General features: G+C 36.5%; 2 protein-coding genes across 6 annotated transcripts in view; both read left to right on the top strand.

Annotated features, from left to right (window-relative positions):
* Positions 1-3361, top strand: part of ncoa2 (nuclear receptor coactivator 2) — a 71002-nt gene extending 67641 nt beyond the window's left edge. For all 5 annotated transcript variants that reach the window (XM_037756448.1, XM_037756446.1, XM_037756449.1 and 2 more), the window contains one exon: positions 62-3361. In XM_037756448.1, the coding sequence (XP_037612376.1) occupies positions 62-73 (12 nt within the window). In that variant the 3' untranslated portion in view covers positions 74-3361. The remainder of the gene's footprint in view (positions 1-61) is intronic.
* A 2577-nt stretch (positions 3362-5938) lies between these two features.
* Positions 5939-13161, top strand: prdm14 (PR domain containing 14). Its single transcript, XM_037757245.1, has 8 exons — positions 5939-6603; positions 7353-7406; positions 7511-7671; positions 8095-8368; positions 8878-9080; positions 9502-9603; positions 11291-11510; positions 12431-13161. Exons 1-8 carry the CDS (start codon positions 5964-5966, stop codon positions 12595-12597), a joined length of 1821 nt encoding a protein of 606 aa, XP_037613173.1. The 5' UTR covers positions 5939-5963; the 3' UTR covers positions 12598-13161.
* Positions 13162-17175: the final 4014 nt, after the last annotated feature.

The raw sequence follows: 17175 nt of genomic DNA, 5'->3' as shown, positions 1-17175 counted from the left end.
GCATGTTGAATTGTGTAATTTATTAATTACCATCTGTGACCTGGATTTTGTTTCTCTGCAGAAATACTGTTGACCCTCATGGAGTTGTTAACCTGAACCTCAGTGATCAGCTGGAGCAAGGAGCGCGTCGGCCCTTTAAAAATTGTACAAACATGTAACCAACCGACTGCCCCTTGAGCCAGCCAGGCCGTGCCCTGACCCCGTCTCCCCAGCCCAGGTTTGCCGTCTGTCCCAGCTGGGCCTCTTCGGCCGCCCCGGAGGAGCCCGGCCCCGAACAGACAACGGGAGATTGAGGAGGGCTGGGGAAGGGATGGTGGATTCTCTGTCCAACATGCCTAACCCCTCCTGGAGGAGAGCCTTGTGATGAGCCAGTCTGTCTGCCTGTCCAGCTGCATTCACCGTAGTGTGACTTACTGTAGGCCTCCCGGTGGGGGACACTGACCTAAGGGGGGGCAGCAGTGGGTGGGATCCCTTGTTCTGATGAATGTATTCCTCTCAGTGGACAGCGGCCATTTACAATCTCATCTCAAAAAAAAAAAAATGACGTACACTGATTTTTTTCTTTTCTCACACATTTGTGACATTTCCACATAGTTCCAAAATGGCAGCAAAGACTCCACGTTGTGTTCAAATCCATGGACGGAGCTCAAACACTTAGCCGGTTTTGCCTTTTTTTGCTGTTCTTTATTTTATTATTATTTTAGTTGTTGTTGTTGTTGTTGTTGTTGTTTTTCTTGTTGTGAGAATTTAAGATGTAGAATGAAGATGTGGTTGAAAAAACTGATCTTGAAAAAACACTGCAGAAGAATGGTTTGAGTGGAAATGGTGATTTGTATGATTAGACTAATTTAGTCAAGAGGTTTATATAGTGTATTAAATTAAGTTTTATTTTTCTGTATAGATTCATTTTAATTATTGTAGATTCTTTATCCTAGTAGCAACAAGAAAAAAAGATTTCTAAAAGTGTGAAAGAGGCACTTTTTTTTATAATTTTAACAGTAATGGTTGTATTCTTTTCTGAGAAGATTCTTCTATTAACCTGAATTATGGATTATACTTTGGTCCTGTAGTTTCAGAAGAAGATGTCAAAATCATATATGGTTTAAAAATGAATTACAGAGATTGTACATACCAATAAGTAAAACATTTTCTTTCCTATTTATTTTATTCCTTAGGGTTTTGGTTCCCCCGTCTGGTCACAAACTGCCTCTTGAAGCAGAGCAGGGTTTTTTTTTGTTTCTTTTTGGGAAGTGGAGTGGGAGCCTTCACGTTCTGGTACGATGCAGACGGGTGCGAGTGGGAGGTCGGGGAGGGGTTGTAAGGGGGTGTGCTGTGTATACAGTGTACAGATTATCGCTTGCTTCTCTGCCTTTAGCATAGAACACCACAAAAAAAGAAAGAAAAAAAAAAAAGACAAATCCAACACAGCCATACAATAACTCAAAAAAAAATAACAGAAGTGTGCTTTCTATGTTGTCTGGAGTGAAAAATGCTTCATACAAGCTGCTAGGTGCAAACTGTTCTGGTGTGATGTAAACAAGCAATAACGATTACTTGAGAATCTCTTGGGGTTGTTTTTTTTGTTTTTGTTTTTTTTTTGTAATTTTTGTACAGTTTCCTGAAAATAAAAAGGACACATTTTTGCTCCACGTTTGGATGCAGTATTAAACACAGTTTTTTATTGCAGTTTGTACCAAGAAAGTCTACATCATCCACACACAGCGTTCCTATTAGATTATGCAGCGTTGGCCGAGGCCTCCAGAGAGGGAAGTAAGTTTGTGGTCCCCTTGTTGACACACGCCCTCTCTGCCTCCAGCCACTCTTCTATAGCAGAGGTCAGAGTTAAGACTGCGCGCTTCATGAGCCCTGCTCTGACAAGACACTTAGCCATATTTTATGACCTCAGGCAGTTAGTTCAACTATAAAGTGTTCAGTAATGACATGCTATTCTTGTGCCCCAGTAGGGGTTTGGTTTAACCTTCACAAGATCGAAAGCAAGTCATCTTCTCTAACCTCAAAAAAAAAATACATTTTCCTCAAAAAAAAACTAAACTTTTTATAACTATTTTAACCCTGCAGGACAGACTTGGAGCAAGCCAAATAATCCTCACCTTTCAATTGGATTTCTGAATTCAACCAGCTTTTATTTTCATAGTGAGAGACGACCTGTTGTTAGCTTTGAGGCCCACTGAAAAAAATGAAATTTATGATGTCACTTAACAGGGTCCTAATGTAGATGTTGCAACGTAAAACAGGAAGAGAGTCATTCTGAATGTATTGTCTTTAAAGGCCTAACGATGTGACTGATGGTGTTTTATCTCAACATGTTGACAACGTGGTGTTGTACAGTTGCACCGCGCTCTTCTCAGCATTTAGATATAGGAAGTTGCCCGTTGTTGCTTCTTTTTTTTGCTTCTTGTGTATATGGAATTTGAAGCTGTAGCAACAAGTCAACTTTGGGACAAAAAGTCTGCATTAATGTTTTGGTTTGTCATCATTGCAGATGTCCTGCAGTTGTCTTGCTGTGCAGGAGATCACACTTTGTTTTGATAAATGCTGTTTTGATTGTGCAGAACAAGCCTTTTTGAGCCATTTTAAAAGGATGATCCACAGCCCTTTGCAAATTTCCAAAGATTGTCAAGATTTTGAAAAAGCCATGTGGTAGCAATGCATTTTTTAGCATTTATAATGAGGACAGGTGCAAATAAATGCCCCTTACAAATATCCAGGCTTTGGACCCACTAAACGAAAAATATTTTTCTTTTCTCTTTAACTTATTTTAAGTTTTGAAGAACTTTAAATGCCCTTTTGTATTGTCTGCCAATTTCTTAGAGCTAAGATGCAACCTTGAAATGCTAAAAACCCTAGCATAATGCCTTAGATTTCGTCCGTTCTCGTTCTTGTACATTACACCGCTGTCTGTATAAATTTGTATAATGACTTGTGTACAATATTGAATGGGTGCATCATCGCTCGGTCACAGTTGAACTGTCCCTCATCATTGCTCTCTGTTCTGTGTTGGGTTGAAGACTCTGTTATTTCATTTCCCCCCCTCCCTCACTGTTTGTATGGAAAAGATGATACATAGGGATATTGAAGCAATATGTAATATACTATATGGACTTTCTGAAGAAAGCTTACTGTTGTGTTTTCTCCCCCTCCCCAGATATTTTTTTTCTGCATTGTTCACAGGAATCACACTGTATACCTGCATCCACCTTTGTACCCCTAGTGTGTGTGAGCGTTTTATGCAAAATTAGATATACAAGAGAAGTTAAAACCACAGTTATGCAAGTTGTGAACTAATATGGCTTCGCTGATGCTATTTGCCTTGTAAATAAAGAATTCTGTTATTGCAGTATTTAATCGCGTGACTTTTATTTCATGTGATTGACAAAAAAGTATTTATTAAAATATTTTATTTATATTTAAAAATATATTTTTAATATAATATATTTTTTATATTTTTAAATATTTTATATATATATTTTTTTTAAATGCATTGTATTTAAAAAACATAAAAAAATGAATGAATAAGTAATATGTTTAGCTCTATGGACTAAAACGGCTTGAAACAACAATGTAAAAAAGTATAGAAATAGCTTAAATAATGCTGACTACTCGAAAATTGTTTTGGGTTCCTGCTTCAGTGTCATTTAACGCAAATATTCCAAAAATTAATGATTTAAATACATTAATAAGTTGATTTATTTGATGTTTTATTGGGACAAGCATGCACCAATTTTGCTTGCAATACCTTTCTATAACTGAGCCTTTATACGAATACAAAACTCAACAAGAAAATACATCCAAAGTAGCTCAAAACACCAAAGTATTGATAGAGATTCGTTTCAGTTTTACGCATTTTCTTAATGAAGTTTGGTGCAGTGAGAGAGAGATGAAGCAGATAAATGCCTCTTTTCTCTCTTCCTAATTCACCACATCCAAGTCATAACAACACACATCTCTACTCCACAGGAGGTCCTCCAGATACCATCTATACAGTGTGTGTGTTTGTGTGTGTGGGTCCTCATATGGAAATGTTTGGGAACCTCATTGTAGCAGAGACTGGATGCTGTGGAGAAGTTACCAGGGTGGGTTGTCCCTGAGAGAAAATCTCCCTCTGGGGGCATTGAGATGCATGAGGTCGAGCTGATTCCTGACCAATAGGAAGAAGGTGCTTGGGAGCATCTTCAGCAGATCACTGAGTACAGTATAGATGCCCTCAGATGACCACAGACACACCACCAGAAAGACACAGAGAGAAAGGTTCACTCTGAAGTTTGGACCTGCTGCACAATTTGGAGACTTTTTGTTTGATTTTTTACACGTGAGGTTGTTAAAACTGAAGCCTGTGGACATGAGAGACAACTTCACTGTGAAACATCTCTAATATTAAACAAGGTAAGCTGCTTTTTCTTATTTATTTAACATTGCTGCACCTTTTATATAGGAAATACAGTCTCACTGAAGTGATCCTTTCTTTAAAATTACTACAGTCAAATTAGTTTTTTTCATAGGTTTGAAATTACACACAAAGCATGGCAAACTTCTTTATTCCTTATAATTTATTTTCTGTTTAATTTCAAATTCCTGTTTGTTTTTTCTTGAGTCTAATAATTTCCTTTATTGCTCCAACATTTCCTCTGCTGATGTCTTGTTTTTTTTTGCAATGACAGTAATTGTAAAGTCCATAAAAAGCTCCATTAATGTTGACCTCTGCTCCGGCCGACTGTTCTTTAATGAGTGTCATGACCCTGGTTTGTCTCTCTATTTACTGGCTGATTGGTAAACGGTTCCTAAAAAAAAAAAAAAGCACACACCTTATTCCAGCCGGTCATTTGACCATCTGATGTGCGTCTGATTTTGTGTCCTCTCAGCTGGAAATATTGCAAAATCGGCTGTCCAATTTCACTGTGGACTGCTTTTACTTATTACGCAATAGGTTTGTTCAATATGTACATCTGCAGTATAGGCCATATTTGGGTAAAAAGGAAAATGTGTTTTATAAGGTGTAGATTTATTAATTGAGGAAAAATGTCACTATTTTCCTATCTTCATTTCCTGTCAGGAAATGTTATATATTTCACTCGAGGGTTATCCAAATTACTAAGATCATTATTTTTAGCTCTATTTTGTTAAATTAGTTAAATTGTTAGAGTAACTCAAATTTAAAAAAAAAAAAGAATAATCAATTCAGGTGTGGTCAACCTCCTGAAGTTTCCTTTTTTAGATTTCTTGCATTAAACTTTTATAACTCATCCTGTCCAATTTCACTGTGGATTGCTTTTCCTTATTATGCAATAGGTTTGTTCAATATTTACATCTGCAGTATAGGCCATATTTGGGTAAAAAAAAAGGGAAATTCTAGATATGTTTTATAAGGTGTAGATTTATTAATTGAGGAAAAATGTCCCTTTTTTCCTATCTTAATTTCCTGTCAGGAAATGTTATATATTTCACTCGAGGGTTATCCAATTTACTAAGATCATTATTTTTAGCTCTATTTTGTTAAATTAGTTAAATTGTTTAAATAAGATAAGATAAGATGAACCTTTATTAATCCCTGGAGGGAAATTCAAGTGTCAAAGCAGCAACATCAGCAAACAGAGTGAAACACAGGAGAGGTAAAGGTATACAAAAAATAAAAAAACAATAATAGAGATATAAAAGATACAGGGCGAATGGGTGAACATAGTGTGGGCAGTCCGTCAATAAATAAATGTAGTATGTGCAATAAATAAATGTAATATGTGCAGTCTATAGAGTTAGAGTAAATACTTACTCAAATTTAATAATCAATTCAGGTGTGGTCAACCTCTCCTGAAGTTTCCTTTTTTAGATTTCTTGCATTAAACTTTTATAACTCACCCTCTTCCTCTCCCACCCTCCTCTTCCTCCTCTTCTCTCCATCACTGAAGGAAGGATTTCCATTTGACCCTTTGCTTGTCCTCCGTGCGGTCATGTCGGTGTCCCTGTCCAGCATCCCTGTAGTGCTGAAGGACAACAAGAGCTGCTACCACCACCACCACCACCACCACCACCAGGCCGGCATGCTGAAGGGCAACCCGGCTAGAGGAGGCTTCTACCAGAACCCTCTACCCAACTACATGGACTTCTTCATCCCGCGGACTCACAACCTCCTCCACCCGCTCAAGTCCCTCGGTCGCCTGGTGTCAGACCCCCATCATCATGCCTCTCTGCCTCTCAGCCTGCACGGTGGAGCTCCTGCGTTCCAGCAGCACACCTCCGTCCACATGTTGAGCGCCTCCTCCGGCTACCAGATCCAGATGTTGCCCGGACACCACCAGCTGTTCTCCAAACCGGAGGAGCTGGCCGCGGTGGTGACGGAGCACGCAGCCGGTCCTCTGTCCTCTGACTTCAGCAGCCCGGCCTCTTGTGAGTCTTCTTCCGGCTCTTCACCGCCTAAAGACGGTCCTTTACGCATCCGGAGCGCGGAGGAGCTGACGCCGGACAAAACGCGCACCACGTCTTATAACTTCAGCGAGGATGACTTGTTCATGGTGCTGTACGGTTACTCCGGCAGCCAGGAGCGCACAGTGGGACACGCTATATCAGGACTGAACCTGCCAGACAAGACAGGTGAGATTTCTGATTATTACGCATATTTACGCATACTTTGACCTTGGTTTTTACTAGTATCCTGCAAGCAAACATCTAGAGAAATGTCCAAAAAGTAAGCAAAAATCTCCTATATCAGGACTGACCCTGCCCGAAAAATCAGTTGAGACTTCTGCTTATTATTGGATGTTCATTTAGTTTAATATGAAACGTCATTTACGCATAGTTTTGGCCTTGGTTTTTACTAGTATCCTGCAAGCAAACATCTAGAGAAATGTCCAAAAAGTAAGCAAAAATCTCCAAAAACATCTGGACATCTGTCAGTTGACTAAAGGTGTGATATTGCTTATCATTTTTAACAAATAATTGTATTCAGTTAGTCATCACTCTGGATCAGTCTCCCATCAGCAGCATCAGATCAGCAGACTTTTTAAATCTCGTCTTAAAACCCACTTTTATATAATGGCTTTTCAATCAGCTGAATTATAGTCTTTTGTATGCTGATGTGTATATATGTGCATATGTTACTGAATGAATATGTACATGCTTGTTTCTTTATTTTCCCATTCTATTGTTTTTTATTTAATTATTTATGTTTCAGTGTATTCTGTTGTACATTATGTGAATTTCCTTGGAAAGCACTTTCTGATTTGTGCTTGAAAAGTGCTCTACAAATAAACGTATTATTATTATTATCAATATCTGCTTAAATTCCCCCAGAAATTGGATTAAATGAATGTTGCTCATTTGTGTTTGTTTTTCTTTCCCAGTTTCTGACTCTCACATTCTCCCCTTGGACAAGGAGACACTTGACCTTCCAGAGGGTAAATAAGACCTGCCAACTTTCTTTCCACAAATCTGTGTATTACCCTCAACTCGTGATGGCACTGCTGTTATTTGACACTGTTTTGTCGTCCCCGTGTTGCAGGGTTAACCATCGTGCAGGCAGCTTGGGGAAACGTGTCCCACTGTGGAGTTTTCACAGACAAGAGCAGCATCCCTAAAGGGACGCGCTTCGGACCTTTCCCTGGAAAACTGGTCAACACCAGCGAGATCAAAACATACGACGACAACACTCTGATGTGGGAGGTAATGTGCTGTTCCAAAAAGATCCAATTAATCTGATCGTTTTAAACTCTTATTTTATTTTATTATATATATATATATATATATATATATATATATATATATATGTATATATATATATATATATATATACTTTATTTTTTCAAGGCTGTTTTCATATATGCAATTTGTAATTACAACAGTCTATAAACAAACTTTTAAGTAGATGAGCTTACAGACAAACCCATTAAGTACACTAGAGAAAACCAACCTCAACATTCATAAACCGAAACAAAACCAAGAAAAGAAATAACAATAATAATAATGACAAAAAGAAAGAATAGAGATAAAAAAACAAAACAATAATAATACAAAAATACGAGAGTAATAATAAATGAAATCAATAAATAACAATAACAAATAACTTTTTTTTTTTTCTTCCTCCAGGTGTTTGAACACGGCCGGTTGAGTCATTTTGTTGATGGCAGAGGAGGATCAGGAAACTGGATGTCTTTAGTGAAGTGTGCTCGTTTCCCAGAGGAGCAGAACCTGATTGCTGTGCAGGTCCAGGGTCAGATCTTCTATGAGGCCTGCAAAGAGATCCGGCCAGGCCAGGAGCTGCTGGTGTGGTATGGAGACTGCTACATGCAGTTCCTGGGCATCCCTCTCACCTTGAAAGACTCCAGAGAGGAGAGCAGTGTGCAGGTTCCTCCAGCTGAAGGTCAGAATATATAAACCTTTGAACACTGTTAAGAATTTCCCAGTAAAATAACAGTAAAGAACTGGCAGCAGGGTTGCCTTTATGTTACTGTAAAATTAGCATTATTATACTGTTGCTGAAATTTACAGCTTTGTACTGTTAATGAAAAATACAGTTTGAACTGTTTTTTTTAATTATTAATTTCACAGTATTTTACAGTTAATTTACTGTTTAAAGATACATTATATAGCTGTTTTTCACCTTTCTTTTACATTATCTTACTGATTTGTTTTAATGCACTATTTAGGTTGTATTTTTTACATACATTTTAATAAACATTATTTTTTGCCTATAGATGAATAGACTTAGCAGGTTACAGACATAGGAATAGTCAAAATAAATACAATTAAAGGCACTTGTTAGGAAAAAGGCTGTAATAGACTTGTTGACACTTTTCCCAAAATGTCTGTCTCTAGCTGGCTACAAGCACAGCATGCAAACCAGAACAGATTTTTTTCTGTTTTCTCCAGATTCTGGTGAGGGTTTCAAGTGTGACAGATGTGGGAAGGTGTTTGCCTACAAGTACTACAGAGACAAGCACCTGAAGTACACGCGCTGCGTGGATCAGGGCGACCGGAAGTTCCCCTGTCACCTGTGCAGCAGGTCCTTCGAGAAGAGAGACAGACTGAGGATACACATTTTGCACGTGCACGAGAAACACAGGCCTCACAAGGTATATACTGGAGAGACAGTGCGTGTGCGCGTGCGTGACTGTTTTAAGTGCATGTATACCATACTGCAGAGCCATTACAGCATTGCATGTAAAAGTCGATCATGCAAAAAAGTTGATGTGGTGCTGAAAGAACAGCTCCCTGCAGGATGCTACACATTTTTATCAGGCTTCTTAAAAAAGGCCTTTAACCATATAGCATAAAGCATCAAAATTAAACAATATCAACAAAATATGTTATTAAAAAAACATTATTATACATAATATTACTATTTTTACCTTTCTAAAGAACACAACAAATGTGGATAAACTCCTCCACAAAAAAAAAATGTGAATTATCTTCCAAAAAGATGTGGCAAATTTAAATGACTAAATTAACTTTTACTCATACTGATGTGTTATTTTTGTCTGATCTGATCTGCAGTGTTCAGTGTGCGGAAAGAGTTTCTCTCAGTCGTCCAGTCTCAACAAACACATGCGTGTTCACTCTGGAGAAAGACCATACAAGTGTGTCTACTGCAATAAGGTAAGAAGTCTTTTTTTATGTTTTCCTTTTCTGCTATATTAGATATACATTAGATTATGCCACAATTATCAGAAGTAGGTTATGTAATGAATACCCTTTTAAACTGGAATGTCTTCAAATATTCAGTAAAATTAGAATTTGTTTAATTGTAGAAATAAAAAATAAAAGTTACATTGTGAACAGAAGTATTAGAGTTTTTATCTTCCATAATAACATGTTTTTAGTTCCTCCTCACGACCTTTTTATTTATTTTTATTTTTATTTTTTTGCACAAATTAAGACTAAACAAACAAAAAATAAATAATATACAGTGTAGGAAGAGGCAAATAAAAAAACACTAGGCTTATTTGAAGATTAATATATAGAAATAATATGACTACATAATAGTAGTCTAGTAGGCCTTCTTGTCCTCCTCTTCCTCACTCCTCCTCTTCTTCTTCGCATCTTGGATCCCTTTAGTGCTCTCTCCTCGTTTCATGGTGCGTTTGGCTCGAGCCTCCTCATCATTGTGCCTCGCGCCGGGCACGCTCCACGGAGACACTTCCACGCTAATTATCGCCAGATGTACACCCACCCTTTTGTCTGCCGAGATTATACTTTAAATGTACGGCCCTGGAATGAGCAGAAGTCTTTTCTGTCCTTTCTTCATGAATATCCTCCCTCTTTTTTATGCACCCGGAGAAGGTTTTTGTTTAACCTCCTTTTCTCCTGATCTGGACTATTTAGAAGCAATACCCCACGAGACCAGATGTTTCAAAATTAAGATGAGAAAACAGAAATTAAAAATGTTAGCCTCATTTTCTTTTTATTAATAATTGTTACATAAAGTCATTAAACGGTGACTCTTAAAGCCAAATTATCAAAGATTCAATAAATTGCTTAATTTAATAGGAATAGATAAAAATACAGGTGTACTTATTTAATAATTAATGTCCAACATGTGCAATATTACTTATTTTTCTGTTTGTTAGCTTACTTTACCTTTTTTATTTTACTTATCTTATCTTATTTACTCATTTTACTAAATGTATCTTACTTAATTGTTATTCTATTGGTCACTGGTGCTAGAAATAGTACTTTTTTTATTTTATACACTTGAACTTGTTGTAATTTTGTTGTATTTTTGAGCAATCTCTGGCACAAGAATTTCCTTCAGGATTAACAAAGTTCTATCTTAGCTTATCTTATTTTATTGTACTTGGAAAGCTAAAACAAAAAAAAAGACCAGGGCTGGGCTTATCTATTTAATGAATGAATAAAATGTCACAAACATGAACAAAAAGGCTTCTTTATAAAAATTCAACTTCTGTAGGTCTGCCTTTAGGTTTCGGCAAAAAAAACTACAACTTCTTTAGGTTTTGGCAAAAAAAAAACTACAACTTCTTTAGGTTTTGGCAATAAAACTAAAACTTCTTTAGGTTTTGGCAATAAAACTAAAACTTCTTTAGGTTTTGGCAAAAAAAAACTACAACTTCTTTAGGTTTCGGCAATAAAACTACAATTTAGACAGGTGTACTTGGACAGCTAAAAAAAGACCAAGGCAGGGCTTATCTATTTAATAAAGTGTTTTAACATTTTACATGCAGAAATGTGTTCACCCTGCCATCATTACTGTCAAGAATTGTGAATTTAACATATCAAAAAACAACAACAAAAACCCTCCTCACCTTGTGTTTTGCTCCTCCAGGCCTTCACTGCCTCCAGCATCCTGCGGACACACATCCGCCAGCACTCCGGAGAGCGGCCCTTCAAGTGTAAGCACTGCGGGAAGGCCTTCGCCTCGCACGCCGCCCACGACAGCCACGTCCGGCGGACCCACGCCAAGGACAAGCCCTTACCATGCGACCTGTGTGGAGCTACTTTTCAAACTGAACAGGAATTTAAATATCACATGACAAATCACAAAAGTAAGATTTTTTTTCTTCTTCTAATGGACCCCTATTAAATTTCGCATTATTATTATTATTATTATTATTATTATTATTATTATTATTATTATTATTATTATTATTATTATTATTATTGTCATTATTATTATTATTATTATTATTATTATTATTATTATTATTATTGTCATTATTATTATTATTATTATTATTATTATTATTATTATTATTATTATTATTATTGTCATTATTATTATTATTATTATTATTATTATTATTATTGTCATTATTATTATTATTATTATTATTATTATTATTATCATTATTATTATTATTATTATTATTATTATTATTATTAGTGTCTTTTTACCTTCTATTTTGTGGATATAGTTCGAAATTGGTTATCTAATATGATATAAGAAATACATAACAAAATAATTTTAACAATCGAATATTACATAAGAGGGATATAATATTAGGGCATAATAATAATAATAATAATAATAATAATAATCATCATAATTATTATTATGATGATTATTATTATTATTAGGCTAGTATTATTAGTGTCTTTTTACCTTCTATTTTGTGGATCTAGTTCGAAGTTGGTTATCTAATGTGATATAAGAAATACATTAAAAAAATATTTTAAAAAACAAATATTACATAAGAGGGATAGAATATTAGGTCATAATAAGGTTAATCTGAAACGAATACATTATTGCCATAAATGTGAGACTTTTGTCTTCAAATGGCAGCATATGATATGTGTATAAATTAGTTATTTTTAAAAAGAAAATACAGTTAGTTACAGGCTATGGTTTTGGTGTCTTGGTATATAATTTATAAGCTGAGTTTTGTCTGAATACATATTTTAGGCTGCAAAAGGAAAATGTTGGTTGAACTTGTTATTTTATTGAGTTGTTTTCTCTTCTTTGCAGACTGCAGGCAAATCTCGGACAGCACAGTTGTTCCGCCTTCTTCAGGGCTACAGGAGGACTCCGTGTTTCCAGTGAAGGACAATCCAAAAATACAGAAGAACGCCGGACAAAACTTTCCATACTCCGGGTTAACAGTTTTAAATCCAGAATATCGGCCCTGGAACTAATCTGGTCTGAGCTAGACTCAGTAAATCATGACAAAGAGAACCACTCGAACTGTGTGTAATAATATCACAAAAAGACAACATCTATACAGGAACATTGTGGTAATGTCATGAGAGATACATAATACAATAAGGTAGGATCTGGTGGGTTTTCTTTATGTAAATGCTGCTTAAGGGAAAAAAGATGTTGTTCCATAATAATAGGCCTATTTAAATAGGCTCATCATAATTTAAATGTAAGTGTAAATCTATTTATAATATGTTAAAATATGTTGTCTGTTGTTTTGTGGCTTAAAGCTTTTACTCTGCAATTGTTTTGTGATTTATTATTATTATTATTATTATTATTATTATTATTATTATTAGGCCTACGTTGGGTTTTCTTGCATCGACAAAACGCTTGAAAAGCAAAGCTATTTTTTTCTATCATTGAGCCTATTTGTGTATAAAATCAATGTTATTCCTTCTCTTAATTTATAATGTATGATAATATTTTTTACTGTAATGTAATAAGGCTGCAAAAGCAATCGAAAGTGTCCTCGTTTGTTCTCTATGAACTCCCTCTTTTTCATGATTAACGAATAAAAAACTCAGAGCATGGAAACGAGATTGTTTGTTTTGATTTATGTCAGAATTGAGAATGAAATAAATTGGTTAAAAATAATTAATTACGGCACAAACTTTCCCTTCGGGCTACATTTTAGTGTCTATAATATTTACAACATCTTTGTACATGTAGTTATATTTTTGTGTGAAAGACTGAATGATTTTTTGTCAGAAATGTGACAAACAATAAGATATTATATATATACAATTACATGTTGTTACACCAGTTATGATATTTATTATTTATTTATTTATTTATAATGTTGTTGTCATTTGCAGAGACAACTGCATCTACATTAAACCTGTGCATTTATCACTATATGCATCAGTCCAGTCAGAGCACGTGTCCTTCTCCATGCATCCACTGTCTGGTATGTTTTTATGGAGCCACGTGATGGATTGGAGACTGCACGCTCTCACAGTAAAAAAAAAAAAAAAAAAATGAACAAACCCCACTGGACCAAATGAATGACAATAGAGTGCAGCAGTGAGGTGGTCTATTGCTCCAGGCACAAAGGAGCTCACCATGACTGACATCTGCCCTCACACTGTCACCAACTGTCCCACATGTGTTGTCCTGATCGGATAGATAGATAGATAGATAGATAGATAGATAGATAGATAGATAGATAGATAGATAGATAGATAGATAGTCAGCTGTTCGTTTGTGTCCCCATGTCCCATAATATATCAACTTATATAACCTCCAAAAACATACAGTTATCAATGTTTTGGGCATCCAAGCTGACATTGGATACACACCCAGAGTTTTTCTTGCAATTCATCTGTCTCTCTTAACATCAAGAAAAGCAGATTTAAATCTCTTCATGAATATATTGTAAAATACCAGGCAATTTATTAATTCTGCATAGGTTTGGGCAGAGTTTCCTCGGCCCGATGGTGATATCTTTTCTCCTTATTTAAGGCCAAACTGTTCTCCCAAGAAAAAAAAAAATCTGGCGATACGATACGTATCATGATATAGGGATAGATGGATGGATAGATAGATAGTCAGTCAGTCAGCTGTTCGTTCGTGTCCCGTGTTCACAACGTCCAGTCACATTTTCAATGTAAAAAATGTAAATTTTAAGCCCAACCATGTTATTTTTTCCTAAACCTAACTGAGTGGTTTTGTTGCCTAAACCTAAGCAAGTGCTTTTGTTTAATTCACAACATTAAGCACGTGTTTACTGAGACTGAAAAGTAACACCGAGTGGTCTGACAAAAAGCGTCTGTATGTGACGAAGAAAAGGCAATTATCTGAACATGTTTGGGTCTAACCCACTTGACTTTTAACTAGCCTGCCTCATTTCGTGTATAAAATCAGTGTAATGGCTTCATATAATATAGAAATATCATTCATTTCTATCAATTAATCTATCTATTTATATATTTTGGAGTTCAAGCACATTGGAAATATAGTTGTTTTTCTTCTCCCTAATGCGCAAAACAAACCGGACCCAAAACCGTGAACCAAAAACGGCAATACAAACCAAACCGTGGGCTTGTTGAACCGTTTCACCACTCTGCATGTGTGTGTGTGTGTGTGTTGGGGTTAATTTGAGGAAAGCCCCAATTGGTACTGGTGGTGGCAGCAGCATGAGGTCTGACTGATGAAACAGTGTCCAGCCTTTGTCTCTCAGTGCTCTGTTATGTCACCTTTAACCTCTGGGTCACCACACTTCACACTGAGGGCATGCAGTCAGACACAACAATGCTCCGACGGTGCTAAGTGAGAGCTGCAACGCAGATTCAAGCACTGGGAGAAGAGAAATAAAGCAAAAATGACTTTTCCATGAAGCCTAAAAGATAAAACTGATGTGAAATCTTCCTGTTTTGCCATCCGATCAGAGCGATAAAGGCCCGTAGATTAGACTTCTTGCTCTTCTTTTCTGTACTGTCTTCAGGGAGAAGAGCAGTAAAGTCTGTTTATTTTCTGCAACGCATGGACAGCAGCCTTCAGGGTCAGGGGTCGCCTCCTCGCTGAATGTTTAACAGCCTCCCTCTCCCTTCAAATAGCCGAAATATGGATGCTTGAACAAGTGTAGATCACCCTGCGCCTCCCACGTATACAACCCCCGAGCCTCTGTGAGGGGCCCGCTGTGAAAAGAGAAGATACTCCCCTTTGTGGCCTTCCAGGAGCAGAGGGGTGGAGGAGAAGGATGGGACGAGAAACAAAAAGACAGAAGGAGAAAGAAGGAGAATGAGCTGCCAGAGCTGAAATACTGAGATTGTTAGCGAGCCGTGCTAAAAGACTGGTTTTACTAGCACCTCTCTGATTGGCTGATTTAGGACTCAACCGCTCCAGCATGGGAGGAATTTTTATCCAGGTCGTTTATACGGATTGATTTCACACTTAACCTCCTGGCAAGTTAACAGGGCCTCTGGAGGGCGATCCATCAGATTAATCTCTATATTAATGTGATATTAATGATTGGAGCACTGCTGGTTTATGGCTTAGGTTTAATTCCCTCTGAGGTTGAAGCCATAACTCTCTCCAAAACAATATGTGATGTCATCCCATAACTGAATATGTTGTGGAGATCAATAAGTAATGTCTATTGATATAGAAAAAGAGATTGTTGGTGCAGGGAGGCTTACCACCTGTGTGCTTGTAAAATGCATTTCTTCATACAGCATGATTGATGGATCTCTCCTCTTCCTCTCTGTCTGCTAAGCTAGTGGAGCTGAGTGGTCAAATGCTCTGATGTATTAGCTACTATTGATTGCCTAATAGCTGTCAGTGTAGTGTGTGTGCGTGTGTGTGCTGTAGTCTGGCTGATGTTGAGGCTATAGCCTCTGGTACCAGACAGGCCTCAGACTCTCAGCTGAGTGGACTCATAAGCGATGACCACACCAGCTCTCTGTCCATCTGTGTCATCTCAGTCTGCCTCAAACCACACCAGAACTCAGCGCTGATGAAGATGAATGAATTCTGAAACTTTTGAAACCAAAAAATGGTGGAAAATGTTTCCCAAAGCCCAAGATGACGTCCTCAAATGTCTTGTTTTGTCCACAACTCAAAGATATTCAGTTTACTGTCATAGAGGAGTAAAGAAACCAGAAAATATTCACATTTAAGAAGCTGGAATCAGAGAATTTTGACTTAATAGATGAAAATAGATTGATTTAATAGTTGACAACTAATCGATTGATTGTTGCAGCTCTACTGGAAACCCTTCAAAAAAAGCAGTTTCTTCATGAATTTAGTTTGATACAATACCATGCAATTTATTAATTCTACATATAGGTTTGGTTGGAGTTTGGTGATGATACCTTTTCTCTCTATTTAAGGCCAAAATGTCAAATATGTCAAATATATTATAGTTAGATATATACAGTAGGGCTGTGTATTGGCAAGAATGTGGCGATATGTATCATGATACAGAGTTACGATTCAGTATTGCGATTTTAGGAAAACTGTCATAGTAAAAAGAACGCACCACTATCTGAGTTAAAAAAAAAGTGGACTTTTTATGCAATCAGAACAGTGAGATCTGCATTTATCACAGTCCCTGTAACATCTAACATCATAGCACTACTTTGAGAGGGCACATATCTTTACAAATGAGTTAGTAGTTAGTTATAGTTAGACATTTCCTACCATTTGTTTGCTGTAGTACGTCTTGAACTAAATACTTTTATTTCCTTTATTGGATTTGGAGCAGCTTATTACTGCACTGTATTTCATCATTATATTTATATTCTCATTTATATTGTTTTAATGTTTTTTTGCTTTATTGTGTTTTTAAATGTTGCTCTAACTGATTTATTCACCTAATCTAAGCACTTTTAAAGGTGCTATACAAATAAATTTGCCTTGATTTCTTTAGATTTTGTTTTATGTGATAATTAATGCAGTTGTTTGGGAGCAGATTTTTCTGTCACTGTTTAGCTATAGTATAAGGTGGCGATTCTTGGATACTTCATTAGATTTAGCTTTGCTGAATTCTACTCTCTCTCGTCACAATGGCG

The sequence above is a fragment of the Sebastes umbrosus genome, chromosome 21 (assembly GCF_015220745.1).
Source record: "Sebastes umbrosus isolate fSebUmb1 chromosome 21, fSebUmb1.pri, whole genome shotgun sequence".
NCBI classification, from domain to species: Eukaryota; Metazoa; Chordata; class Actinopteri; order Perciformes; family Sebastidae; genus Sebastes; species Sebastes umbrosus.
The sequence above is the reverse complement of the archived record's forward strand: the minus strand, read 5'-3'. Positions and strand labels throughout refer to the sequence as shown.

Excerpts from the sequence above, each read along its gene's own strand:
- prdm14 (XM_037757245.1), top strand. The coding sequence starts at position 5,964 with ATGTCGGTGTCCCTGTCCAGCATCCCTGTAGTGCTGAAGGACAACAAG. Across the intron at positions 6,604-7,352 it reads GAACCTGCCAGACAAGACAG|TTTCTGACTCTCACATTCTC; the intron begins GTGAGATTTCTG and ends TTTCTTTCCCAG. Across the intron at positions 7,672-8,094 it reads ACAACACTCTGATGTGGGAG|GTGTTTGAACACGGCCGGTT; the intron begins GTAATGTGCTGT and ends TTCTTCCTCCAG.